Source organism: Equus asinus, chromosome 21, assembly GCF_041296235.1.
Source record: "Equus asinus isolate D_3611 breed Donkey chromosome 21, EquAss-T2T_v2, whole genome shotgun sequence".
In the NCBI taxonomy this organism is placed as follows: Eukaryota; Metazoa; Chordata; class Mammalia; order Perissodactyla; family Equidae; genus Equus; species Equus asinus.
The window spans coordinates 81647569-81674470 of NC_091810.1; the positions used below are offsets into that span (position 1 = coordinate 81647569).

General features: G+C 37.5%; 1 protein-coding gene across 28 annotated transcripts in view; it reads left to right on the top strand.

Annotated features, from left to right (window-relative positions):
* Positions 1-26902, top strand: part of CEP63 (centrosomal protein 63) — a 46452-nt gene that overhangs the window by 9139 nt on the left and 10411 nt on the right. For 21 of the 28 annotated variants that reach the window (XR_011496580.1, XR_011496582.1, XR_011496579.1 and 18 more), the window contains 8 exons: positions 112-289; positions 7790-7885; positions 8669-8791; positions 11818-11931; positions 22579-22812; positions 23059-23198; positions 24013-24150; positions 26709-26823. Coding sequence is in view for 23 of the 28 variants with exons in the window: in XM_070493326.1 (XP_070349427.1) it covers positions 112-289; positions 7790-7885; positions 8669-8791; positions 11818-11931; positions 22579-22812; positions 23059-23198; positions 24013-24150; positions 26709-26823 (1138 nt within the window). In the remaining 5 variants the exon portion in view is untranslated. The remainder of the gene's footprint in view (positions 1-111; positions 290-7789; positions 7886-8668; positions 8792-11817; positions 11932-22578; positions 22813-23058; positions 23199-24012; positions 24151-26708; positions 26824-26902) is intronic. The other 7 variants (XR_011496583.1, XM_070493320.1, XM_070493317.1 and 4 more) reach the window with 1 other exon arrangement.

Genomic DNA, 26902 nt, shown 5'->3' on the forward strand with positions numbered 1-26902 from the left:
TGACACTGTCCCACCTCAGGTAACTTTACATATGCTATATTTAACATGTGAAGGATGAAAAGCTGCTTGGACACATGTTCTGTGTTCTTAAGGGTCTGTTCTTATTTATAGGAGTTTTTTGACATCCTGTGAAGCAGAACTACAGGAGCTCATGAAACAGATTGACATAATGGTGGCTCATAAAAAGTCTGAGTGGGAGGGGCAGACACATGCTCTGGAAACTTGCTTGGACGTCCGTGAGCGGGAGCTGAAGAGTCTGAGGGGTCAGTTGGAAATGAAACACAAAGAGGTAAAGCAGCTGACTTGCTCCTGTTTTTGATATTTTGTTCTTGCCTTTTATATTAAATGTTTCTTAAATACTTGTTGAAGAAAGCATTTGTGTGTCAAATAAGTTTCTATATTGTCTTTTAATTCTGATAGTTTCTTTTAGGAGAAAAATTTGTCATGAAAATGCTAAGAATATTTATTTCAAGGATCATGTTACCTTGGTCACATGTGATACACACGTAACTTCTTTAAGAAAATGTAAAGGGTGTCATATGATCTTTGTATAGCTTTCATTCTGTTACATGTCCGTATTAACATTCACTGAGTTTAGTGAACCTTTTTTTTGGCCTCATTGTATGGCTAGTGTAAAAAAGTTAAGCCTGAAATTCAATAATTTGCCTCTTTTGGTTGGAGTTAAAACAAAATTCAGAAAACCCTTTTAAAAATATTTGTATTTTCCCTTGTTGAAAATTAGGAGAAAAGGAAAAGAAGAGGAAAATAAAAATTACTTGTAATCCCATCACCTATAATTACTGGTGATTTGGGGGAAAAGTTTGATAATATTTGCTGATTGTTTTCTTGTAATTTCGCTGGTACAGTAAGAAGGGGTACACTGACTATTGGAAGGGGAGCAGAAAGCGTTGATAAGTGCAAGAATTGCCTCTTAATTTCTGGCGTGAATGTCAATCTCAGAAGGATTGGAAGAGTTACAGAGACACTGGTCCCAAGCCCCACTGTGAGGGACTTGCCTGCCGGGAGGATCACCGCTCACAAGTGCTGTTACTCAGCGTGCTCAGGAACACGTCCCTGAGGGTTGCGCACTGGGACTGATTCTGCTGATGGCCTTATCAGGAGGTCGTCTCTTGATATTTTAGAAATGTTTCATTTAACAAGGGAAGAGTTAGGCTTGATAAAAGTGTTTTTATGCTTGTCAAGACAATCTTTCAGTGGTTGGCCATCTGCACTTTGGGTCAGAGCAGCGCATGGTAATACTGGCCGTGTCAAATTCAGTTTTCTGTGAATGCCATTTGCTAAACTGGAATTTATTTTAACATTTGGGTAGACCTTTGAAAATGTATTTTAAAATTACACTTCATGCAAAGATGTAGAAGGTGGTGAAAAAGTACGTGGACTGATAATCATGTTTGATTTTTTTAAGTGTAATGTAGGGAGGGTCAGTGCTCATTGTTTGGTAAGCTACCTAACCCTCTCTTTATTTCTCCTAGGGCAGAACAAAAGTAGTTGTGTTTGGTAAGCTAAAGTGATAGTGGTTTCCTAGTTAAGGAAAACACCATACACATAGATATCTAAGTTGTTTATTTTGTTAGAAGCTCATTAAAAAAATTCCTGTGTGTGTGATTATGAGAACATTTAGTCACTCCAAGGCTGTTTGAACTTATTCCTGTAGCTTAATTTTGACGTCAGGGGCATTATTGCCACTGCTTAATACTTTCAAGAGAAATTAAAGGGATCGAATGGATAGGTTCTATGGTAAGGATTTGAAGATTACAAGTTTGGCCTAGGGACATAAAAGAAATTTAGAGTTGTGGCTGTCTGGTCAGTTTGCTGCTTCATTGATTGGGCTGCTGAAAGTTGATTAAGTTTCTAGAAGTGAAGTGAAGTGCTTTTACCAAACACTAGTAATGGGGATTTATTCCATAAAGTTTGTCTGTGAAACTGTGTTGGTAATAATGTGTTTGTAATCTACTTTGAATGGTATATGATATAAGAACTAGAAAATAGGGCTTTAAGTTTTTGTCGTTCTTATTTGTTTGAAAGTTACAGACCTAAAAGCAGCTAGTCCTATGGTACAAACCAGTGGTACTCAGATTACAGGTCCACAGTGTGATAAAAAGCTTGCATCAGAGCATCTTTCTCTTCATAGGAAGTTTTGCTATATAAAAATGTCAATTACACTAAACAGTGTGTTTCGTGACACACTTGATTTACATTCTGCCTCAAGTTCCTTATCTCCTGCTGGATTGCTGTTGTGACCACTTCCACCCCTCTGCGGATCATACTTGGAGGAGTACTGGTATAAATGACTCGTTTTGAAGTGAATGCTTTAGGTGTTTGCTGATTACACTGTTGGGAATGCGTTAGTTTTGATGGATGTTTCTGCTGCTGTTACCTTCTAATGCCCTACAGAGCTGGTAGACCTAAAGATATGTAAGGAGTCTGGAGTCCTGGCCCTGCCTCTTTTCAGCTAAATGGCCTTGAACAAATAATCTCACCTCTGAGCCTGTTTCATCATGTGTAAAATTAGGATATAATTCCTATGTCCCAGTGTTGTAAAGATTGAGTTACTGTTTGAGAAACCACTTTGAAGGCTCCAGATTGTACTGAAACTGATGAGTTATTTCTGCTGTTTTTCTGTGACGCATACTGACAGTTTCAAATCTCAGCTCCCATTTCTCTACCTAGTGCCGCTCCCTCACTCTGAGCATTTAATCTGTTTTTCTCCTCTTCTTCTTTAAGAAACTTGAGTATTATTGAGTGCCCATTATGAACCAGACACTGGTACATAAATAAAATTAAGCAGTCTTTTCTTCATATTTAATACTTATGCTTGCCACATAGAGTAAATAAAAAGAAAAATGGTTCTACAGGGCTCGCAGGGAAAAACAGACCTCACCCGCACCATCCTCTGCACCTGGGACTCCTGCTTCGCTGAAGCAGTCCTTTCAATGCCTTTAGCTGTTTCTTTTGTCATGCCCCTCATGCTCTAATTAACATTTTATAGAATATTTCTTAATTGTCAGTTTTAGCTGTTTATCTAATGACTTGCTACTATAAAAGATAAGGGTTTGCTCCCTTACATACAATTTCCATCTCCTCGTCCTGCCAGGATTGTATACCTTAATTTTTGGTTAGATCAGCGTTCAGTATTTACGTCATTAAGATAGTAAATATTATTCACAGCTGAGTCAGATAGTATAATGATAATCAAACTTATTTCTTGTACAATTATTTGTTTTCCCAGGAATTACTAGTCTCCTTTTCATTTGCTTTTTAAAAATGTGCCACCATTGATTCTTCCCTAACTCTCTGACACGAGTGTAAATCTTCGCTCAGTGTGTTCAGATGTGTCAGGTATCCATCCACTTCCTTTTTCTCCTGTGAAGACATGTTTCCTGGAGCTCACAGTTCTCAAATGTAGATAAGGTACTCTTTGTGCTAGCTGTGGAGCTGTCCTCACCGTTATTCTGGAGGTTTCTATGCTTTTCTCCTTTTTGCTCCTTTGTAGTTCTGTCTTCTTCTTCATAAGGTTGTTTCCTCATTTTGGTAGAACATACTTTTGAGATCTTATATGTCTGAAAATATCTTTATTCTCATTTCACATCTGATTGAAAGTTTGATTGGCTGTAGAATTCTGCTTGAGAAGTAAATTTTACTCAGGATGTTTTTGGTGAAATGTGAGTCTTTCAGACTTTAACATTGGGTAATGGCAAACTAGGTAATTTGGGCCAGTCCACCCCCTGAGAACAACTAGGTAAGTTAGATTAAAAAAAAATCTGCTTGAAGTGGAATGCTAACAAGATAGTGAAGAATTACTAGGCCAGGATCTGGACCAGGCTAGAGGTCTGGGGAGGTGAGCAGAGGGTTTGGGGGAAATTATTAGCTGAAACTAGAGAAGGCAGCTGAGAGGATGAGAAGCTGGATGGGGTTTTTGATAACTTCAGGGGGCTAAGAGACTAAAGGATTTGGTGTCCAAGGTGGCTGTGAATACCTCCTCACCTTGGGTTGGGACCCTGAAAGCCTGCACCTTGGGAGTAAAGATGGGCCAGATGAAGAACAGACCCTCTTGAAAGTGCCACGTAGCTGCAGACACTTAAATCTCTGAAATCAGTTTAAGATGATCCTAGAGTGCCACTCTCCCCAGGTATCTCCAAAGTGGTAGGACTTCCAGGGGCCTGGAGAAGGCAATCCAAACTTTCCCCAAAGGAAAAGCACCATTCTGGGTCTTAAATTATTTCTTCAAATAATTTTGCTAATGCAATGCTTGATACCTACACAGAAAGTAACCTCACATACACAAGGAGACAAGACAACAAAAATGAGAAAAAGCAGAAGCAGTAGAAGATAGAAACAAACCTGTGGCAAATCTAGATATTGGCATTATCATGCTCAGACTTTACAATAGCTGTGTTTACTGTGTTCAAGGAGGTAAAAGATAAGATTCTCTTCAAGAAAGAGTTGGAAACTATAAAAAAAAGAAATTAGTGGAAATTTTGGTATTGAAAAATAGGTTAACTAGAATTAAGACTGTAAATATTAAGAGATAAAGAGTGAACTGGAAGATAGGACAGAAGAAAATGTTTAGACTAAAGCCCAGGCAAATGATGGAAAATATAGAAGAGAAAGTAAGAGCAGGAGGATACAATGAGGAGGTCTAACAGGAGCATTTTGGAATCCTTGAAGGAGAAAAAAGACAGAATGAGCAGAAGTAATGTTTGAAGATAAATTGGCAGAGATTTTGCCAGAAGTGAGAAAGGCATGTATTTAAGAAGTCTAAGAGTCTCAAGCAAGATAAATAAAAAGGAATATGTACCCAGGTTGAAAACTGAAGACAAAGAGGAAATCTGAAAAGCAAGAAAAGAAAAAAGAAGCAAACATTATCTACCAAGAAAAAAAGACAGATTGGCTGCAGCAGCTGACTTGTCAGCTACAACAGTGAAAGCCAGAAGACAATAGAGTGATATCTATGAACAAAGAAATGACTTTTTTTCCTGCCAAACCAGAAACCTGTACCCAGAAAAAAGGTGAAATAAAGACATTTTCAGATCAACAATAATTGAAAGAATTTGTCACCAGCAGACCTGCACCAAGGAGATACGGAAGAATGTTCTTCAGGCAGAAGGGAAGTGATCCCAGATGGAAGCTCAAGAGAGAAAGCGAGAAATGAAAGACAACAGTAAACACGTGGGCAAATCTCAATGAGCGTTGTCTGTATCTAACAACAGTAGCCTTCTCAGTTTAACGATAGTGGAATTATGGTGGCGTTTAAGTCAGTTCCATTAATAAATGGAATTAAAGTATCCGTATGAACTTGGGTTGCCTGGGGGTTGGTAAAACTAATTAACATTAGATCTGTTAAGTCACAGACTCATGTTTTAATCTTGAGAGAACCATTAAAAGTATATTACTATATATATAATTATATGCATATTAATATATCAATAGAGTGTATATCTTCCAAGCTAATAGGAGAAAAGTGAAATGATAAGAGGTTATCAGTCCCAAAGAAGGCAAAAGAGGAGAGAAAAAGGAATATTGAACTTATTAAGTACAAGTAGCACTTAATAAGGTGACACATTTAAATCCAGATGGATCTATTAAGTGTAAATGCACTAAATGGCCTAATTAAAAGATAAAAATTGTCCAAATGGGTAAAAATTGTTAAACTCAATTATTTGGTGTTTATAAAGATATAGCAAAGTTGAAAGTAAAATGTAAAATAAAGATATATACCATACAAACGCTTTGAATAGAAAGATGGTGTAGCTGTATTCATATTAGAGAAAGTGTACTTGAAGCAGAAGCAATGAACATTACTAAAGGTGAAGAGAAACATTTGAGTGATAAAATAGGAAATTTGAGGATATGTAGTAGCAGTCATTCTCTGTGGCCCGTACCATGTCCTCTTTGCCCCCTCATTTAACCTTGGTTATTACCTGCAGCTCCCTGTGCACTGCCAGCATCCTGCTACTCTAGGCTTCTCTCTCTGGAGCCTTAGAAAGCTGCTCTGGTAAAACGTGGAAGTGAGGGGCAGTTAACACTTCCCAGGGCAAGCCTGAGCAGTGGAGGGACTGGAATCGGTGGATCAGTTCTCCAACTTCCCTTCCCTTAGGGGACAACTCTGAAACAGTCTGTCTGGTTCCTTGGTGAGTTCCCCGTGGGAGTTAGCGTCGGCTGCTTACTGCAGAAATGGGCTCACTAACGCATCCTTTATTGGCTTTCCTCCCTTCCCTGGGTCCCTCTCCATTTCCTCACTGTGCTTCTGGGATCACCTCCAGGTACCTGTCCTGAAGTCTATGTCTCAGGCCACGCTTTTAAGGGAATTCAAACTAAGACAAAAAAATCAAAATTTTTAAGTAATACAATAGTCTTAAAAGACATTTCTGTCTCTTTTTCTCTCCCTTATCTGTATGCAAGATGTGGCAGAACTATAAGGAGAAATAGATGAAGCAGCAATTGTAGTTGGGGATTTTAACCCACTTTTCCTAGTATCTGATGGAACAGGAGACAAACATCAGGAAGGATATAGATTTGAGCATCCTAATCAATAAACTTGACCTAATTTACACATACAGAACATTGCGCAGGAGAACTGCAGTGTGCACTTTCTTTTCTAGCACAAGCAGAATTCTTTCCAAAATTGACCGTATTCTAGGCCATAATGTAAATCTCGACACAATTCACAAGCTTGAAATGATAAGAGTATGTTTTATGAACATAGTGGAAACAAGTTAGAAAAAGATACCTAAAAATTAAAAATCCCATGATAGGTTTTTGTAAATGTTTTTCTCAGTTTACTTTTTAATTTTAATGGGATTTTTTTAAAATATAGACGTTGTAAATTTTTACATAGAGCCATCATTTTAAAGTGACTTTTTCATTAATTTTAAGCTCAGAAAGTTTCCTTCTACCTAGAAGTGCAGTAAATATTCACTTAGAACTTTTTTTAAAAGTAGTTTTCTCTTTTCCATTTTATTGGCTATATTTAATCATTCTTTTAGTTTGAACTTCAGAATCATTTTTTCAAGTTAAAAAAAAATTAGACTAGAATTTTTACTTGGAATTGCATTAACTCCTTGTTCCTACAAGAAATTTATTTTTGTTTTTTTAAAATTACTCTTCTGTATGGTGATTGAAATTACTACCTCCTGTTCCTGTTCTCCCTCTCTCCTCATTCATCAATAGATGCAATTCCGACTGGTTATCGAGAGATGTAGAGAAATACTGATGGGTGGCGATGCGGCTGAGGGCTGGGCATGGACTAGCTGTGGCTGATATCAAGCCATTGAGAAATTGGTTAGGACAGCGTCCCTCCTCTGGTTGTTGGTACTGGTTTCTGTGAAGTCAGGGAAATGGTAAAGCGGGTACAAGGCTCCTACCGTCTGACGTTACCGTTCCACACTCTTGATTTATGGAGCTTATTCTTGAAGTCTCATAGATTTTTGTTCAATATTCTTAGTTCCCAAGGTTTTTATAACTTTATATCTCTTAATTTTCTCATGAGCTTTTTTGATAAAAAGGGTTAGGGAGAATAATTCAGACAGTGAGAGCAAGTTTTCATCTAAACCTAGAAATTTTAGAACAGTTGTTCATTTTCCGTGTTTTGGTAGTGTTATGGATTAGTAAATACTTAGATATTTGACTTCTTGGGAACTGGGGTATTACCATATACACTTGAGAACTTGTGTTTACAGATAAGTATAAGAGTTATTTCCTATTTTTGTGTTCCAGGGATACTGTTTCAATGCTAATAATAGAAATACTCCCACCTCTCTGCTTCCAGGTTGGAATGTTGCGTCAGCAGGTAGAAGAGCATGAAAAGGTCAAGCAAGAGATGGCCGTGGAGTATAAGCAGGAGTTAAAGAAACTACATGAAGAAGTGAGATTTTAATTCTGTGTTGTGTAATTCTCTCTTTTTAACCCTTGAGAATTTTGTTAATGGGCCAGTTTCTACCTATAAAGTGGGAAGTATGTATTCCGTGGGAAGTATAGGGTGGAAATCTATTTCTCTGTTCTTAAAGCCAGGCAGAGAATATTGCCTCACGGTATGTTTGATGCTACCTAGAACAGGGATTCTCAAATACATTTCTCACTTAAGTGCCTGAAAGGAATAGAGCTATTTCTATGTAATACTGTGAAATGTTGATACCAAAAACTTACATTAAATATTATGTTTTAAGTCAGTTACTAGATTTTAAATAATGGAGGATCCAAAGGTTTCAGAAGCATTTTGGGATTAAATAAGAAAAGTAAGGAAATTCTATATGTTAACTCAATTTTATTGTTTAGATTGGGGGGAAAACTGCTTTTATTTTTATTTAATTCCAAAGTACTCCTCTCCTGCTTACTGAATATCGGTGTTTCACAGGAGAATGGCTCAAGAACCACAGGCCTAGAGAAAAGAAAGAGTTTTTATTTGCTGCTTTTATTGTGGGGGAGAGTTGTAGGGCCCTTTTTTTCTTTGACTCAATATATTTCTTTTATAGTGTTTTTTATATGTAGTTTTGAGTTTTGTGTTTTAATTTGCAAATCTAACATGCTCTCAATCTGTTTTCAATAGTACCATTTATCATGCTCTTGCTTTCATCATACCAATTTGTTCCACCACATAATACCAATACAAATTCTTAAATTTTAAGTCTAGAAATAACTGTGTCTACAGTTAGGCAGACTGAAGAGAAGCTATGAAAAGCTACAGAAAAAACATATAAGGGACTTCAGAGGAAACACCAAAAATTACAGGGAAGATCCGTCTGAAATTGAGAGGTTAACTGGAAAAATAGAGGTATGTTCATAGTAATAACTTGTTCATAGTGATTGTCAGCCTTTGTGTAGGAAAATGCTGTTTCGGTAGTGCTCTTTCCTGAAACCAATTTTCTGCCATCTCCAGGACTGCTGCTGAGCTATTTCAAAGGTGGGCGGATGATCCAAGTACATCCTGTCATCATCTGGCTCCCTGTGGTTGACGGGGCTACTAGCATCAGTAGTTCTTAACAGGGCAGTACCACCCTTACAGGGCATTTGGAGTGTATGGAGACGTGGTTTCGTTGTCAAAATGACTGGGAGCAAAACTGGTGTTTAGGGGCCAGAGACCAGGGCTACTAAACGTGCCTGGGACTGTTCTACACAGGAAGGGTCATTGTACCCAAAATGCCAATATTGAGAAACATTGATCACCAGTTACTAGCAGTCCTCCACGGGCAGTGTCCTTGTCTTATTTATCACCTGCTGGAGAAGGGGCTTAGTAAATGTTGAAAGTACATGGCTTTTTTTCTACAGAGTACTCTGCATGATCAGATTGTTTATCCTTAGTTTCCATCTAGATATAGTAAGCCATTTACCTGCCTCTTTGCTGACTTCATTTTTATTAAGACGGAGTAACTCTGCGATTGTTGTATATATTGATTCCTTGCAGGACTTAAGGGAGGTGGTGAGTCAACACTGCTAAGAGTAGATGAAAGAGCAGCACAAGGCTATCCGTCTTTTCCCCTTGAATCCACCGCCCCCCTCCTCTGTCTGTACCACTGGTTCTCTGGTATACCTGAGAATCACCCAGGGTCCTCTTTGGGCTCTCTGAGATTCTGATCCAGTGGTATGGCATGGGACCTAGGAATCTGCCTTTTATCCAGCCCCCCTAGCTGCTTCTAATTTGAGAAACATTCACATCTTTGTATGATTACTTACAACTTTTCTACTCAGAGTGACCTGTCACCCTCAAATGCCAATATATTATTACTATCTAGAACTGTAATTTCTGTGTTTAATATTCTTTTACATCTCAATATTTTCATACATTTGAAGAGCTTACAATTAGGACTGCCTTCCTGCTAGAGGAAGTGTCCATGCTCTCCCCCATCCCGTTTGTCTCCAGTAAGACTTTTGCCCCCTCATTCTACAGAAGCTATTTACCTGGAGGTCACCAGTGTCTTTGACATTACTAAAGCCTGTGGCCAGCCCTTATCTTCCTTATCCTATCTGCAGCGTGGGACCCAGCTGGTCCCTCCATCCTCCTTAAAACACTTTCTTGACTTGGCTTGGAGAACAAACACACTTTCCTGGTTTTTATCCTACATTGTTAGCCACTCTTTCTCCATCTCTTTTGTTCCCCAACCTTTTAACATTGGAATGCCCTAGGGTCATGTCGTTGGACCTCTTCTTTTTTCTCCCTATGCTCACTCCCTTCATGATATCATTAAATCTCATAGCTTTAATCACTGTGTATATGTTGATAATTCACAGATTTATGTATCAAGTCTTGACCGCTCCTCTTTATTACAGAACAATTTCCAACTGCTTATTTCGCATTTCCACCTTGATATCTAAAGCTCTCAAACTTCACATGTCCAAAATAAAGGTCCTGATTTTATCTTCCCCCCATCTCCCCAGCACCATTCCTGTTTCAGTCAGTGGCAACTCCATTCCTTAGTTTGCTTAAGCCTAAAACCTCGGAGTCACCCTTGACTTCTCTTGTGTCAGCACCACAGCCAGAATGATTCTGTTCTAATGTAAGTCAAGTCATGTCCTCTCTTGGACACAAAACCCTTCCAGTAGCTGCTCTTAAAAGCTGAGGTTATCCTAATGACTACACAATCTCGCTCCCTGTTAACTCTCTCACCTTTCTCCTCCCACTTTTTCTTTTACTAACTCCATTCCAGCCATACCAGCTTTCTTGCTCATCCTTAAACATACCAGGATGCTTCCACTTCAAGGCCTTGTACTTGCTGTACCCTCTTCCCAGAATAGTATAACTTCATCCTCATGTCCCTGGTGTTTACTTAAATGTTCCTTAGTCTGGCCATCCCTTTTTAAAATTGCAACCCCCAAATCTGAGCACTCCCTGCTCTGTTTTCTCCAACACAGGTATTACCATCTAATGTACTATACATGAATGTGTTGTCTATTGCCTTCTAATTGAGCGGGGCTAGGATTTTTGTTTGTTTTATTAAATATTGTATTCCCAACACCTACCACAGTACCTGGCATGTATAGTAGAGTGAATGAATGGGTGGCTATCAGAAAGCTGGTTAACAGTAATTACCCTGAGCTAGCATGAGACTTCTGGTATTGAGGGTCCTGGAGGACAGTGATAGAAAGACCAAGTTTCCTTTCCCTTTGATTTGTCCTGTTTTCATGAATATTGAGCTCATTTTCTCGATCATGTGACTTGAAGTTACTATTGATCTATCATTAATTTTGAACTGTTTGGCTTTGAGTTGCAAATATCTGTTAAAATTTAGCATAGAGCTCCCTTGTTATTCAAGTCGTTGCAGTTCTGTAAGAGAGTAAAAATTTGGATATCAAAGAATATTTTGTTATTCATCTGAATCTATTTGGTTCCTGATTTTTAGATATTGAGAAGAATTCTGTTACCAACAGACTTATCTGAAAATTTATTTGAATCTGATCAATTCCTGGGTTTGGATATCAAGAACTTGGATAGTGAGGGATATCTGTAGTGATATTTTGAAATTTTAGTTATCTTAGGATCAGTTTTCTGAAAAATTATAACAACCCTTAGGTGGCAGCAAATCTGTGAGAATCATCGTGAACCCAGTATTTAGCATCTGTGTTTCATACTCTTCACCATTAGGGTGTTAAATTTAGAGAGACAGACATCCAGAGGCACAGTGTGTGAGGAATTCAGGATTACTCTACAGTTGTGGCAGCTAAGTGAGTAATGGGGCTCCTGCTGCGGAGAAAGGTGCGTGTATACAGGGGACGTGGGGAGAAATTAAAGGAAAAGTGACTCTAGGAAGCTGAGACAGCAAGGGGGAAGCACTTAGAAGTTAAGTACCTTAATTGCCTCTTCAGGAATTCCGCCAGAAATCACTGGACTGGGAGAAGCAGCGCATGATTTATCAGCAACAGGTGTCTTCTCTGGAGGCACAAAGGAAGGCGCTGGCTGAACAGTCAGAGATAATTCAGGTAGGTCACAGACGTTTTCAAATAATGAGAGGCAGAGATTAAATGAGTAAATTTGATTAAATATGAACCAGCTTAATGCAGTGCACGTGAGCTCCCACCTGTCTTCTCAAGTCCATGTGTCCATCTGCTCCTTTGCCTGCTTTTCTCTCTGGCTTCTTTCTCCCTCCCTCATTCTCTCTCTCTCTCTCTCCCCCCGTCAACTCTTGCATTCTCGTGTTCACCCTATGCTCACATTCACGTTCACTCTCCTCACCTTGGTCTCTCTCCACTTCTCTCTCTATCCTGTTCTCCCTCTCTATCTCCTATTTCACTTCCTTCTGTCTCTGTCCTTGGGTCTCTGGCTCCCTTGTTCTGTCTGTGTCTTGCTCCATCTCTGATAGCTAGGGGACCTTGGCTCGTCTGCCTGTTTGGGCACAAATACTGAGAGATTCACACTGTGCTGGTGTGCAGTCACTAAAAGCTGGATTTTTGTGGCAGAAACAGAACACTAGTAGAAACCTTTTTTTAATGAAGAACTAATGGCTTAAGCAAAAACAAAAAATAGACACCTAATTTAGGAATATTTCTTCTTAGAACATATTTTGCTTGTTTTTTTCAATTAAAAACCAAGAACATACAGGAAAGTGAACATAGAGGAAATGAATATTTGCGACCATCTATTATGTGCTGGTCAGTCTCGTTGCTTATTCTAGATGCATTTATCCAGAATATATAGTTATATGTTATCTGTTTAATTTCGTGGTAGTCCATCACTGTTGGTGGTGATCTTGCTTTTATAGAAGGAGGGAACAGACCGGATAAACAAAGAGAGCTGGAGGGAAGCTTGTTTTTTTTAACCATCTGCATTATTTGCTACTTTGTCTCAATAATGAGTTGGCTTTTGATCGTCCCACTGAAGTATCAGCTGGCTGATAAACTACCAAGAATGCTTCTGCTCTGAGTGCCTCCTCGCAGAATGGCAGGAGGGCCCACAGCAACCTCAAAGAAGGAATTATTTTCTAGGCTGCAGCAACCTCTGGAGCCAGAGTGGGCCAATAAGATCCTGGGTGTCTTGACCAGAGTTTTTTGACCTGAATGCTAAAGTACTATACAAACATAAGTAGCTATAAGATAGTGTTGTATTCTAATTGTAGCCTTCAGATTGGCAAAAAAGAAAATTGAGTTTTAATTTTTAATTCTCGGTTATGAATCTATGAGTATGCTTGTTATTGATTGCAGATCCTTTTTTCAAATTACTATTGTGATTATTCTGCATAATTAAAACTTCATTGTTAGTAAAAATTAAGTTATTTGCCATGGTTTAGCAAGGGCTAGAATAAGAAACCTGTAAAAGCCAACATTTGTTTTCCCTACTAAAGATATTTGAATTATTCTTCTGGTAATTTTGTTTAATATAAAACTCTGATTTTTTAACTCAAAAAATATCACTCATAACATATTTATCTTGATCCCTTAGCAAACTAAACAAAATGAAATATTTCTGTGATTCAGTATGTAGCAGTGCTGAGTGGTCATCATTTTTTTTTAAACTTTTAAATAAACTTCTGTATACCCATTACCTAGCATTAATATTTATCATCATTTTACCAATCTTTTTTTTTATTCTGGTAAAAAACATTAAAATTTACCATCTTAACCATTTTAAAGAGTATAGTACAGTAATGTTAACTATATGCATATTGTTGTGTAACAGATGTCTAGAACTTTGTCACCTTGTAAAACTAAGACTCTATACTCATTGAACAACAATTCCTTTTGCTAATCTTGTTTCATTCTTCCCTACTTTTTATTTTTGGCAGGAATATTAGAAAGCATATCATAGACATTCTTATTTCCCAAAAGATAAGGACTGTAAAAAAAACATAAATACATTAGACCAGTATTACATTAGCAGAATAAATAATAACTTCCTAATATAATTTAATATCCAGTCTGTTCAAATTTCCCCAGTTGTCTCAAATAGTCTTTTTTTTTTTTTTTGAGGAAGATTAACCCTGAGCTAACATCTGCTGCCTATCTTCTTCTTTTTGCTGAGGAAGACTGGCCCTGAGCTAACATCCATGCCCATCTTCCTCTACTTTATATGTGGGACGCCTGCCACAGCATGGCTGGCTGAGTGGTGCCATGTCCGCACCTGGGATCTGAATGGGGGAACCCTGGGGCCGCTGAAGTGGAACGTGTGCACTTAACCGCTGGGCCACCGGGCTGGCCCCTGAAATAGTCTTTTTACAGTTGGATGTTCAAATTGGAATCCAGTCAAGGTTGACGTGTTGCATTGTGTTGATATGTGGGTCACCATTGAATAATAAAGGTAGAAAGTCTGAGAGATTGGATACATGGATATCAGCATTCACACTTCCTCAAAATTTTAAAAAATTCTTGATATAAGCTTTTTTCTTATGTATTTTTTAAATCTAAAAGTGAAGTTCAGGGGCTGGCCCTGTGGCCGAGTGGTTAAGTTCACGCGCTCTGCTGCAGGTGGCCCAGTGTTTCATTGGTTCGAATCCTGGGCGTGGACATGGCACTGCTCATCAAACCACGCTGAGGCAGTGTCCCACATGCCGCAACTAGAGGGACCCACAACGAAGAGTATTCAACTATGTACTGGGGGGCTTTGGGGATAAAAAGGAAAAAAACAAAATCTTTAAAAGTGAAGTTCAGAATAACTTCTCACTCTGTGAGTCCTGTATTTGCTTGAGTTCTTTTCTTTTAGTCAGCTATTAAGATTACATAATACATGTTCATTTTAGAAAAATGAGAAAATGTAGATGAAATGAGAATTAAGTAAAATTACCCATAATTCCATCCTTTAGAAATTTACCATGATTAACATTTTGGTGTAAATTTCTTCTGACTTTTTTTATGCTTATATGCAGCGTATGTTGTATTCATGTACATTTGGTAGAAAAACACAATAATATGTGTGTGTATGGGAAGGGAGGGGTAGTTACAAACCTCAAATATTACCAAGAAGAGCAAAATGTTGATAATTGTTGAAGCTAAGTGATGAATATGTATAAGTTTATCGTCTTATTCTCTCTGTAAGTGTGTATATTTGAAAATTTACATAAAACAATTTTAAAAGGTAGAGTGCTTACTATGTGACAGGCACTATGCTAAGCACTTTATAATACAATATTTTATTTAATTTTCACAAGTAAAATATTTTTCTTTTTAAATATGACATGCCAACAAATGGGTAGTCATAATGATTGCATAAAAGTCCAGGCCACCATTAAATGTACCATAATTGGGGCTGGCCCTGGGGCTGAGTGGTTAAGTTCTCGTGCTCTGCTGCAGGCGGCCCAGTGTTTTGTTGGTTCGCATCCTGGGCGCGGACATGGCACTGCTCATCAAACCACCCTGAGGCAGCATCCCACATGCCACAATTAGAAGGACTCACAACGAAGAATATACAACTATGTACTGGGGGGCTTTGGGAGAAAAAGGAAAAAACTAAAAAAAATCTTTAAGAAAAAAAAATGTACCATAATTTATGTAACCAGTCGCTTATTGTAGAACATTTAGTTTTTCACTTTTTCACTTTTGTAATTAGTGCTTGAAAGAACATCCTTATGTAAACGTTTAGGAGTATATGTCCATTTATTTTCTTAGGAATTGGCCCGAGAAGTGAAATTGCTACATCAGAGTAGTTGTACATTCTTAGAGATTTTAAAGTTTATTATCAAAGTACTCTCCAAAAATAGACCGATACAGACTTTCACCAGCAATATTTAAGAAAGTCCGTTTCCTCACACCTTCCCAATTTTAGGCACTATTATTTCTTTTTATTTCCCCTACTTTTAGTCTTGTCTTTGCCTATCTGATAGGCAAGAAAAATGGTATCCAGTTATTTGTTTTAATTTGCATTTCTTTCATTATGAATGAGGTTGAGCATTTTTGCATCTGCTTATGGCCATTTCCATTCTTCTGTAAATTGTTTGTGTCCTTTGCTCATTTTTTTTTTAGGATATTTATGTTTTACTATTTTGAAAGAGCTCTTCATACATTAAATATACTAACCCTTTGCTATTTTGTTGCATTTGTGTGTGTCTTCCCAGTTTACCTTAATTTTGCCTAGTAGTTTTCATGGAAATATAATTTTTTTAATAAACAATTATTTAGAATTGCTTAATTCTATTAATTTTTTCTGTAGAGTTTCTATCTTTGATGTCCTGCTATAAAGGCTGACCTAAGCCAAGATTTCTTCTAATGCTTTATAATTTTCTTTTTTATATATTTGGTCTGAAAATTATTTTGGTGTAAAGTGTTTGATAGGGATCTAAATTTGTTTTTTTCCAAATGATTATCTACATAATTACTGACTGTTACATTTTGAGGACTTGACAGAATGATTCTAAAATTCGTATGGAATAATAAATGAGTGGTACTAGGCAACATTTTTTAAAAGGAGAGTAAGGGGGGTATTTGTTCTATCAAATATTAAAAGGTCTTATGTTAAAAAGTACGGTTGTTAAACAACGTGGCGTGGGTAGATGCAGTGACGGAGCGATGGTTATGTCAGCAGAGGAAAAGGACAGGATGGTCACTAAAACATAGGGTCGTTTCTGTTTGAAAGGCAAGGAATTGCCTGCTACTTTCTCTCTTATCCAAATAATACAAGTGTGAAAAGGAAATTTTCAGAGAAATCTTAGAGAACATTAAGAACGTTTGATAAAAATTAAAATATTAAGCCAGCACAAAGTATAAAATATTTAGTTGATGAATGGTATGTGAGAAAAGTAGAGGTTACATTATATATGTTTTCCTTTTGAAATATTTAGATCTGCTGTAGGATATTACTCAGGTTAGTTTTAAATCCACTATTCGATTATAAATATATTTATATTTATTTGTAAGTATAAATATATATCACTTTTAAAGGCACCATTTTCCTGTCACAACTTATGAAGAAAAGATGATCCTAACTCAAAAGTTAATCTGTCACCTTGGTAGAATTATCATAGAGTTAATTGAATTGGCTCAGATCTACTATTTAAAGTTTATGGTGACACAGACACAACAGAGATAAGAGGGTCTTACTGGGAGCTGTACTCTTGATGAGCTCTCCAAGCTGCTACCTCGTGGAAATGCTGCAAGGCTGTGGCCTGCACTGACACCTTTGGAGTTTATGCTCCTGGGGAGCTTGGTAAAGACTGAAGCCTGCAGTGGCCATGGCTTCACACTGGGATCCTTTGGAAAATTAAAGAACGCTCATCATCGCTTCGTTTCACATTGTTCTCAGTAATTTCACTGTCTGGGAAAGTCATTTCCTTGAAGCACCAACGTTACAGACCACGAAGCCGGAGGAAGATTTGACTTCAGCCCCCACTCCCAGCCCCTTCCCACCTCTCACATGTTCGATGCCCGACCTTGGCTTTTGTTTCATCTCCCTGATGTAGATTGCCTTCTTAATTCTCTTTACTTTTAACCACCTCTGCTCTGTTGTCAATAGAATTCCACCCACTTCAATAGAATAGTTAGAATGCTACAAGTTAGATTAATGAGAGGAAATTCTGGTTTCTGGTTCGAAAAATTAGTGGCAGTGATTAGGACAAAAAAAAAAGGTTCAAAAAATGTATTAGCCTTAAAATACCTCCAATGCCAGGTATTTAAGAAAAATAATCATTATTTTATAAGTAGTATATATGGTTATTTCTGACTTTCTTAGTATTGGAAGAGGTATTCTGGAGATATTGCTGTGCAGCTCTGTCCAATAGAAATATAAGGAGAGTCACATACGTAGTTTAAATTTTTTTAGCAGTCACATTAAGAAAGTAAAAAGAAACAGGTGGAATTAGTATATTTTATTTAACCCAACATATCAAAAATATTATCATTACAGTATTTACATTTTTGTTTCTTTAATTGTCTTTGAAATCCAGTGTGTATTTTACACTTTGAGTACATCTTAATTCGGATTAGCCACAAGTCAGATGCTCACTAGCCACACGTGACCAGTGACTGCCATATTGGACAGCACAGGCCTAGTGTATGAATTCTAGTTACTGAAAATTTAGAATTTGTACTTGGCATGATTATGTACTTTTCACTATGCTTAAAAACACTTTGTATTTTTGTGTCACTAAAACAGTGAATCAATAAAAGAAGGCGATGTTCTTGATTCTTCAAAACCAAGAAGTTGGTTAGTTTTTAAGTGTCAAATCTAGACTCACTGGTTAAACTAGTATAACTTCAACATTGGGTTTACTCTGAGATCACAGATTTTTAACTGAAGGGTATTAAATAGCTATTGCAGCGTTAAAAAGACAATGGGATGTTTTGCAATTGTGTATTGTCTTTCATCCTCAGTGTCCATTGGGCAGTGGTTTTCTAGCTGTGTTCTGCCAAGCCCCAGGGCTGCTGTGCGGGTGAAGCCAGGGTTGGGGAGGTTCTGCAAGCCGAGTTTCAGCCCTTTTCTCCTTCTCACTCTCGCCCAGTCTCTTCAATTATTTATTCTGCACAGGATTCTGTATAAGATTTCCTCTTGGGGAAAAAAGTTTATATTGTATTTTAAAAATTTGGAGACAGTTGCATGCTTCGCAGTTACTCTTGTGGATCTAAACCTATTTGATGTTCTTCTTTCTTGCTATTGTAGGAATCTGGTAAAAAAAAAAGTTTGATTTTTTACACCAGAACCTTGATCTGTAATTTATACAAACACCATTTGTCTGTCTCTTCGCCTTTCTCCTCCCACCCTCTCCGTAGCTCACTGGCATTATTGACCATCTACTTTATGTGACTACAGTATGGAATTTGGCCCTGTACTGTATGCAATAAAATCGTTAAATCTGCACAGAGTTCCCAGAGACATTTCCACTTTAATTTCTAAAATAAAATTGTGTATCTTTACCTTTTAAAAATATTTAGAATAAGAGGAGTTTTCCTTACCCAGATGATTTGTGTCCATCTTCCGTGTGTAGGTGAAGAATAGGATGCTGGAGTAAAACTTTTGAAACCTAGGAAGTTGGGAGCTGAAAACCAGTGTGCTTAGGATGCAGAGCCTAAAAATTGTCTATGTCTGCAGGAACTATATACTACAGGTCTGTGAGACTTGCTAATTGCTTTAACCATCAGTAGATACATCATTGAAAGAAACTAATTTGAGATGCACTATATTTGGTTAAATCTTTTAGCGCAGGGAATGTCCAAAAATTGATGATGGAGCCAATCCCTCCTCCCTCCGAACACCTTTTTCTTCAAGGAACAAAATTCCACATTTCCCTTCCTCCAACTCCCCCCTCCCCAGTTTAAACATTTTGTCGTCAGTTTGAATCATCTGAATATGTATGTTTATAATATATCTGAAAAGAAATTTAGAATAATTGACCACATGCAACATCTTCTTGGGTGGGCAGAGGGGAGAATTTGACTTGCAAATTTAAGAAGTTTAGTGATTTTTAAAAAATTTTAATTTCTGAACTTTCATAAGAAATACAATAATGCATTACAGTTCCTATTTCCTATATTTTAAACAGGAGATAAATCCAGTTTTTCCATATGATGACTCCTGAGTGCAGTTAAACTTCTGCATAAGGAGATAGAATAATGCAGCTGTCTTTTCAATAGGTGGGCAGGTCTCTTCTCCTGAGGAATCCCTTTACTCTCTCAATTCCTTCTTACCCCTCTTTCCTAAGATATTTATCATATAAATGTTTTTATGACTTTATTTTTTTAGAGCAGTTTTAGGTTTACAACAAAATTGAGAGGGAGGCACAGAGGTTTTCTGTGTACTCTCACATATGCACAGCCTCCCCATTATCAACATCACTCACCAGAATAGTACATTCGTTACCAAGCATGAACCTACGTTGACACATCATAATCACCCGAAGACCATAGTTTACCTTAGGGTTCACTTTTGGTGTTATACAGTCTTTGGGTTTGGGCAAATGTATAATGCTATATATTCATCATTATAACATCATACAGAGTATTTTTACCGCCCTAAAATTCCTCTGTCCTCTGCCTATTCATCTCTCCCCTGCCCCCTTCACTATAATCACTGATCTTTTTATTGTGTCTATAGTTTTGCCTTTTCTAAAATGTTTTCTAGTTGGAATCATGTATAATATAGCCTTTTCAGATTGACTTCTTTCACTTAGTAATATGCGTTTAAAGTTCCCTCATGTCTCTTCATGGCTTGATAGTTCATTTCTTTTTAGCACTAAATAATACGCCATTGTCTGGATGTACCACAGCTTGTTTATCCACTCACCTACTGGAGGACGTCTTGGTTGCTTCCAGGTTTTGGCAATTATGAATAAAACTGCTATAAACATCCATGTGCAGGTTTTTATGTGGACATATGTTTTCAGCTCCTCTGGGTAAATACCAAGAAGTGCGATTGCTGGATCGTATGGTAAGAACATGTTAAGTTTTATAAGAGAACACCAAACTGTCTTCCAAAGAGCCTCTGTCATTCTGCATTCCCACCAGCAATGTGTGAGAGTTCCTGTTGCTCCACATCATCGCCAGAGTTTGGTGTCATTGTTTCAGATTTTGGCCATTCTAATAGGTGTATAATTGTTTTAACTTGCATTTCTCTTATGACAGAGATCATTTTTTTATATGTTTATTTGTTGTCTGTATATCTTCTTTGGTAAAATGCCTGTTCAGGTCTTTGGCCCATTTTTTAATAGGGTTGTTTGTTCTCTTATTGTTGAGTTTTACGAGCTCTTTTTTTACTTTGTGCAACAGTCCTTTATTACGTGTGTCTTTTGCAAGTATTTTCTCCCAGTCTGTGGCTTGTCTTCTCATTCTCTTGACATTGTCTTTTGCAGAGCAGAAGTTTTTGATTTTAATGAAGCTCAGTTTATCAGTTATTTCTTTCAGGGGTCGTGTCTTTGGTGTCATGTCTAGAAAGGCAAAAGGCCTTGCTATACCCAGAATTATCTACGTTTGCTCCCATGTTACCTTCCAGAAGTTTTATAGTTTTGCATTTTACATTTAAGTCTATAATCTATTTGGAGTTAATTTTTTGGAAGGTGTAAGGTCTTTGTCTAGATTCATTTTTTTCGCATGTGGATGTCCAGTTGTTCCAGCACCGTTTGTTGAAGAGACTGTCTGGGCTCCATTTTGTTGGCTTTGCTCTTTTGTCAAAGATCAACTGACTATATTTATAGGCGTCTATTTCTGGACTCTCTATTCTGTTCCATTGATCTACTTGTGTATTCTTTCACCAGTACTACACTGTCTCGATTCCTGTAGCTTTCTAGCAAGTCTAGAAGCCAGGTAGTGTCAGTCATCCAAGTTTGTTCCCCTCTTTCAATATTACATTGGCTATACTGAGTCTTTTGCCTCTCTGTATAAACTTTAGAATCAGTCTGTTGATGTCCATAAAATAACTTGTAGGGATTGTGTTGAATCCATAGATCACATTGGGAAACACTGACATCTTGACAATATTGAGTCTTCCTATCCATGAACACTGAATATCTCCCCATCTGTTTAGTAGTTCTTCTTCTTCTTCTTTTTTAATTCTTCTTCTCCCCAAAGCCCCGCAGTACATAGTTGTATATTTTAGTTGTGGATCCTTCTAGTTGTGGCATGTGGGACGCCGCCTCAACATGGCCTGATGAGCGGTGCTGTGTCCGCACCCAGGATCTGAACCAGCAAAACCCTGGGCCACTGAAGCGGAGCACTGGAACTTAACACTTAGCCACGGGGCCAACCCCTAGTTCTTCTTTGATTTCATTCATCAGAGTTTTGTAGTTTTTATTTATTTATTTAATTTTTTTGTGAGGGAGATTTGCCCTGAGCTAACATCCATTGCCAAACCTCCTCTTTATTTTGCTTGAGGAAGATTGGCCCTGAGATAACATTTGTGCCAGTCGTCCTTTACTTTGTATATGTGATGCCTGCACAGCGTGGCTGATGAATGAAGTAGGTCTGCACCTGGGATCCAAACCTGCAAACCTGGGCTGCTGAAGCAGAGTGCACAGAACTTTAACCACTCAGCCGTGGGGCCAGCCCCTGTAGTTTTCTTCATATAGATCTTGTACATATTTTGTTGGATTTATCCTTAAGTATTTAATTTTTTTAAGAGTTAATGTAAATGGTATTGTGTTTTTGGTTTAAATTCCACATGTTCATTTTTGGTATATAAGAAAGTGATTGACTTTTTGTTTATTAACCTTGTATCCTGCAACATTGCTATAATTGCTTATTAATTCCAAGAGGATTTTTTGTTGATTCTTTCAGATTTTCTATATAGACAATCATGTTATCTGTGAACAAAGACAGTTTTATGTCTTCCTTCCCAATCTCTATACCTTTCATTTCCTTTTCTTGCTTATTGCATTAACAAGGATATCCAGTGTGATGTTGAAAAGCAGTGGTGAGTGGGGACATCTTTGCCTTGTACCTGATCTTAGTGGGAAAGCTTTGAGTTTCTCACCATTAAGTGTGATGTTAGCTGTGTGGTTTTTGTAGATGGTCTTTATTAAGTTGAGAAAGTTCCCCTCTATTCCTAGTTTTTATCATGAGGGTTTTTTTAAAATCATGTATGGGTTATTATATTTTTTTAATGAGTGAATGCTTTATGTTTTTATAGAAGTAAAACTCAAGTTCATTGTAGTCTTCCTTATTCATTGGTTATTCTTTTATCATTTCACTTTTACCTATTGATAATCTGTGTGTTTCTAGGCTCAGCTGGCCAATAGGAAACAGAAGTTAGAGTCTGTGGAGCTGTCCAGCCAGTCGGAAATTCAGCACCTGAGCAGCAAGCTGGAGCGGGCCAACGACACTATCTGTGCCAATGAGTTGGAAATAGAGCGCCTCACCATGAGGATCAATGACTTGGTTGGAACTAACATGACTGTTATGCAACAGCAGCAGCAAAAAGAAGAAAAATTGAGGGAATCTGAAAAACTGTTAGCGGTGTGTTTTAAAATTACTATAATTGGGGAAGTGTGTGTATGCATGTTTCAAGAGAAAATAATTAACTTAGAATTAGGTTCTAAAATCTATTGTTTCTTCCCTACCTTGTAGCCAATGGATCAGAGATTGATAGCCTTATTAATATTGTGTCTGTTGTCTAACTTAGAGTCTGACTCCCTGGCTTCCTTTTCTCATGAAATAGAAAAATTGTAATAACATCCGACTTTTTTCCTGAGTATTTTGCAGGTTCTGCAAGAAGAACAGAGAAAATTGAAGGCAACTCTTCAGTCTCAAGAAAATTTCATCCTTGAAGAAAGAATGGAGAAGGAGAAGCTACAAGCAAAATTAAAGGCAACTGACACTGAACATACAATAGAGGCCATAAGGTATATTTAATTGGAAATCTTAGCCACTTGGTGGTTTGGCATTGAGCACCAGTTTTAATATTGCATATTCATAATTTTGTGTTTCATCATATTATGGGGTTTTCTTTTACAGTTTTAATTTCTGAGTTAAATTTTTATAGTGTTAAAAAAATTTTGTGTTTAGTTTTTTCTACCTCCAGTTTGGATCTCTAACCAAGAGACTCTGATGTTTAGAAAGTTAAAAACCCCTTGGTCAATCCATATCCTTGGTGAAACTCCGAATGTGAAAGAAATTGTAGTCCACATCTCCTGGAGGCCTCCCTGCCTTGGGAGAATAGGTCATGATTAGTAGCTACTTATCATCAATGTCATCAATAAGCAGCTTTTGAGATAACCCTTGTAAAAAAATTCCTAAAACTAATTTTATTTCTATATGTGAATTATTGCTGTGAGGTTTGTGGTGGAAAGTAGGAGAAGGAGCTGTGTTCTTTTCACTTGATTTAAGTCTGCTGCACATTTCTCTTCTTGCCAGAACTCTCCTGTAACTTTTTAGTTTCTTTGACTCAAGGTATCAAGTGTCAAGAAGTGATTTTTGTCCTTTTGTCTTTTTCCCTTGAAAAAGAGGCCAAATTACAGTTAAATAAGGGGTAAACTGCTGCTGACTTTTTCGAGAAGCATCATCTCTTGCCTCTTTACTCTTTTCGTAAAGCAGGAGACAAACTGAAGAGTTCCAAAGAGTTTCACTACCAAGAACACTTGGGAAATATGAAGAGGTTGCGCATTATTGTTGTTTGCAAAGATAAAGGGCCTTTAACAGTCCTGTGTCCTTTCACAGGTCACTGGAGGAGGCTCAGGCAGAAAGGAGGTACAGCTCTCAAGGGCAGGGGGGCTTAGACAACGTGCTCTCCCAGCTGGATCTTACCCATACAAGTGAAGAAATTCTGCAGGCAGAGGTGACTCGTCTGGAAGGCAGGTAGATAATTATATACACTTTTTCAAAAATGTTCAAGTTTAAAAAATGATTTTTCATCAGCATATTGATAAAGTAAACTAATATAGTAGTTTTACTGAAAAAGTAAGTTTTTTTCTCTGGTGTCCACAAATGGCCTAACTTCTTATTTCATTGAGAAAACAGAAGCAATTAAAGAAGAACTTCCTAATCTTTTTCCCACCAAATCGACCAGGCCGCCTGCGTCTTTGCTCATAATCGGCTACAGTGGATGCACTGGTGGATGCTGTGTCTGTGCTCCTGCGACTCCACTTGTGTACTGTTTCTACAGTTTTTCTTTCTTCTTTTATCTCATAAACTTCTTTCTTCCTGCTAAATCATTTCCAGTGGTATAAAATATGCTTTAATATTTCTCATCTTGGGAAAAATATTAAAACTTTCCATTAATCTTATATCCCCATCAAGTTACTTCCATATTTCTCTGCTCTCCTTCAAAACCAAATTCTTCTAAAGAGTCGCCTATACTGACCATCTCTACTTCACCTCTGCCTGCGTGGCACTGCCTCCATCAGGCTTTCCTGTCTACCAACCGCCCCCCTGGAGCTGCTCTCGGCCAGGTCACATGGGACACATGGTGCACCTTCCTTCTGCTTGAGTGCTGTTGATATTTCCTTGGGCGTTAACTGAATCCTGGCTTACGCTCTACCATGCCCAGCTCACTTGTATTGCTGTCATACTTGTGAACATCTTTTGTTTTTCATACCTCTAAACTTTTTGACTAGGCAGAGTTTGATATTTTGTTTTGAACATGAATCATGATTATTTGTACACTAACATTCCTGTAAAATGTAAAAGATGAAATACATAAACTATTGGTCTTTAGACAAAGAACAAAAAAATTGCCATTTTATGCTTTTAAAAGTTTATCTTTAAGCAATACATTTTTTATTTTTACTTTTCTTTCTGTTTTTGGAAACCACTAAATATTTTCTGTACATATGAAATATACATGCATACACATAGATACACAGTTTTTGCTTTATTTCTTTTTCACTTTGGGATACTTACGATATTCTTGGTTATTATTGAGATATACACGCACACTTTAGATTGAGTAAAATGAAGTTTATTATTCCTTTTTGACATTAGAACCTAAAATTTACATTTTTATTATAGATTTTCCACTGATTGGCTTTTTAGTAATCTTTTACTGTGCTCTCATCAGGCTCGGAAAACATCTCTTGTTTCTGATTTCCAGTGTGACCTTAGACACTGTAGCCTCCCTAGGCCCCCATTTTCCCATCTGTCCATAGGGCAAGATTATCTCGGATTTTTCTTTTGTCTACCTTAGTGTTTGACACATCGGTAATCACATAGTAAGTGCCAAATAAATGAGCATTCTAGGATTTTTAGAAATAGGTAAAATTGGAAGAAATACATACAAACACCAGTGTTCAATATAAAACAATGACTTTAAAAAATTATTCCTTTGTATCAAAATGCAGGTAGAAAATGTACCCTTTTAGACAGTTTGTGGTGTTCAGTTTGAACAAAGTATTCTTTAAAACAAGAACTGGAGGAATTTAAGTGATTGTGTTTGTGCTGTGTTGCGAAGATGGTGTTTTTAGTGATAGCTTCTCAGGTAAGCTGACTGTGTTGTTGAAACAGTCTAGGTGGTTATTAAGCATTTATTGAGCGATCTAGAACCAGAGGATGCAGGAGCTGAGGGAGTGATGGACAAGGTTGGAGGGAGATAAGAAGTGAAACACATTATTTTAATCATAGAATTTGTAGTTTGAGAGACAAAATATATACATTAAAGGGCCTGAAAGCAATTTAAAATAGAAAATTCTAGAAAATTTCTACATTCAAGCTATAAAAATTAAAAATAAACTGTATTGAAGGTGATTAGGGGAGTGAGGGTGGGGTAGCTCTGTCAGGTGAATGCTGGTCTGATTCTTGAAAGGGTGTTGACCATCCATTGCCCGCTGGGAGGGGAAGGTGCTTTGTGGTCAAGGGGGTGGTATATGAAGAGACGACGTCAGGCATAGCAAATGGCACATGGCAGACAGTAAAGCCTATCGATTTAGAAGCAAAAGGTTTTATTAATAGAAATGAGCAGTGAGATAAGACAAGTGTAGTGCGCCTGAGGTTCTTCTATGTGATGAGAGATTGATTCTTAAATAAGGGTGACAAGTTGGAAACTCTTTAAAGAAGATTATTCTGGCAGCTGTGTGTAGGATGGAATTGTAATTAAGTGTAGTAAAGATTGGGATTATGATGGCAGCTTCTGTACAAGCAGAGAGAAAAAATTAGCTAAATTGCTGTAATCTTCAGAATTTTGTAACCAGTTAAATTTTAAAGGGAAGGAAAGACTATCGGTAAACACAGAAATCAAAAGTATCTTCAAAATTTCAATAGATTTAGCTTTCTCTAATAAGAAAGTTGGAGACGAGCTTTAATTTGGAGTGAGAGGTGAGGTTTAAGATATTTCTTGGACATCAAGAAGATAGGTTAGATAATTCCATTTGTGGCTTTCAGTGTTTTTCTTTTAAGTATGTGGTCTTATTTTTTTCGTACAGCTTGGAATCTGTGAGTACAACATGTAAACAGCTGAGCCAAGAACTAATGGAAAAATATGAAGAATTGAAGAAGATGGAAGTGTATAACAATGAGTACAGGGCAGAGATCAAGAAGGTAAAAATTGGCATGCCTGGGATCACAAAGTTGTGTGTATTTATGGACTGAGCTGTGGGCTGCAAGGTTATAGGCGTTA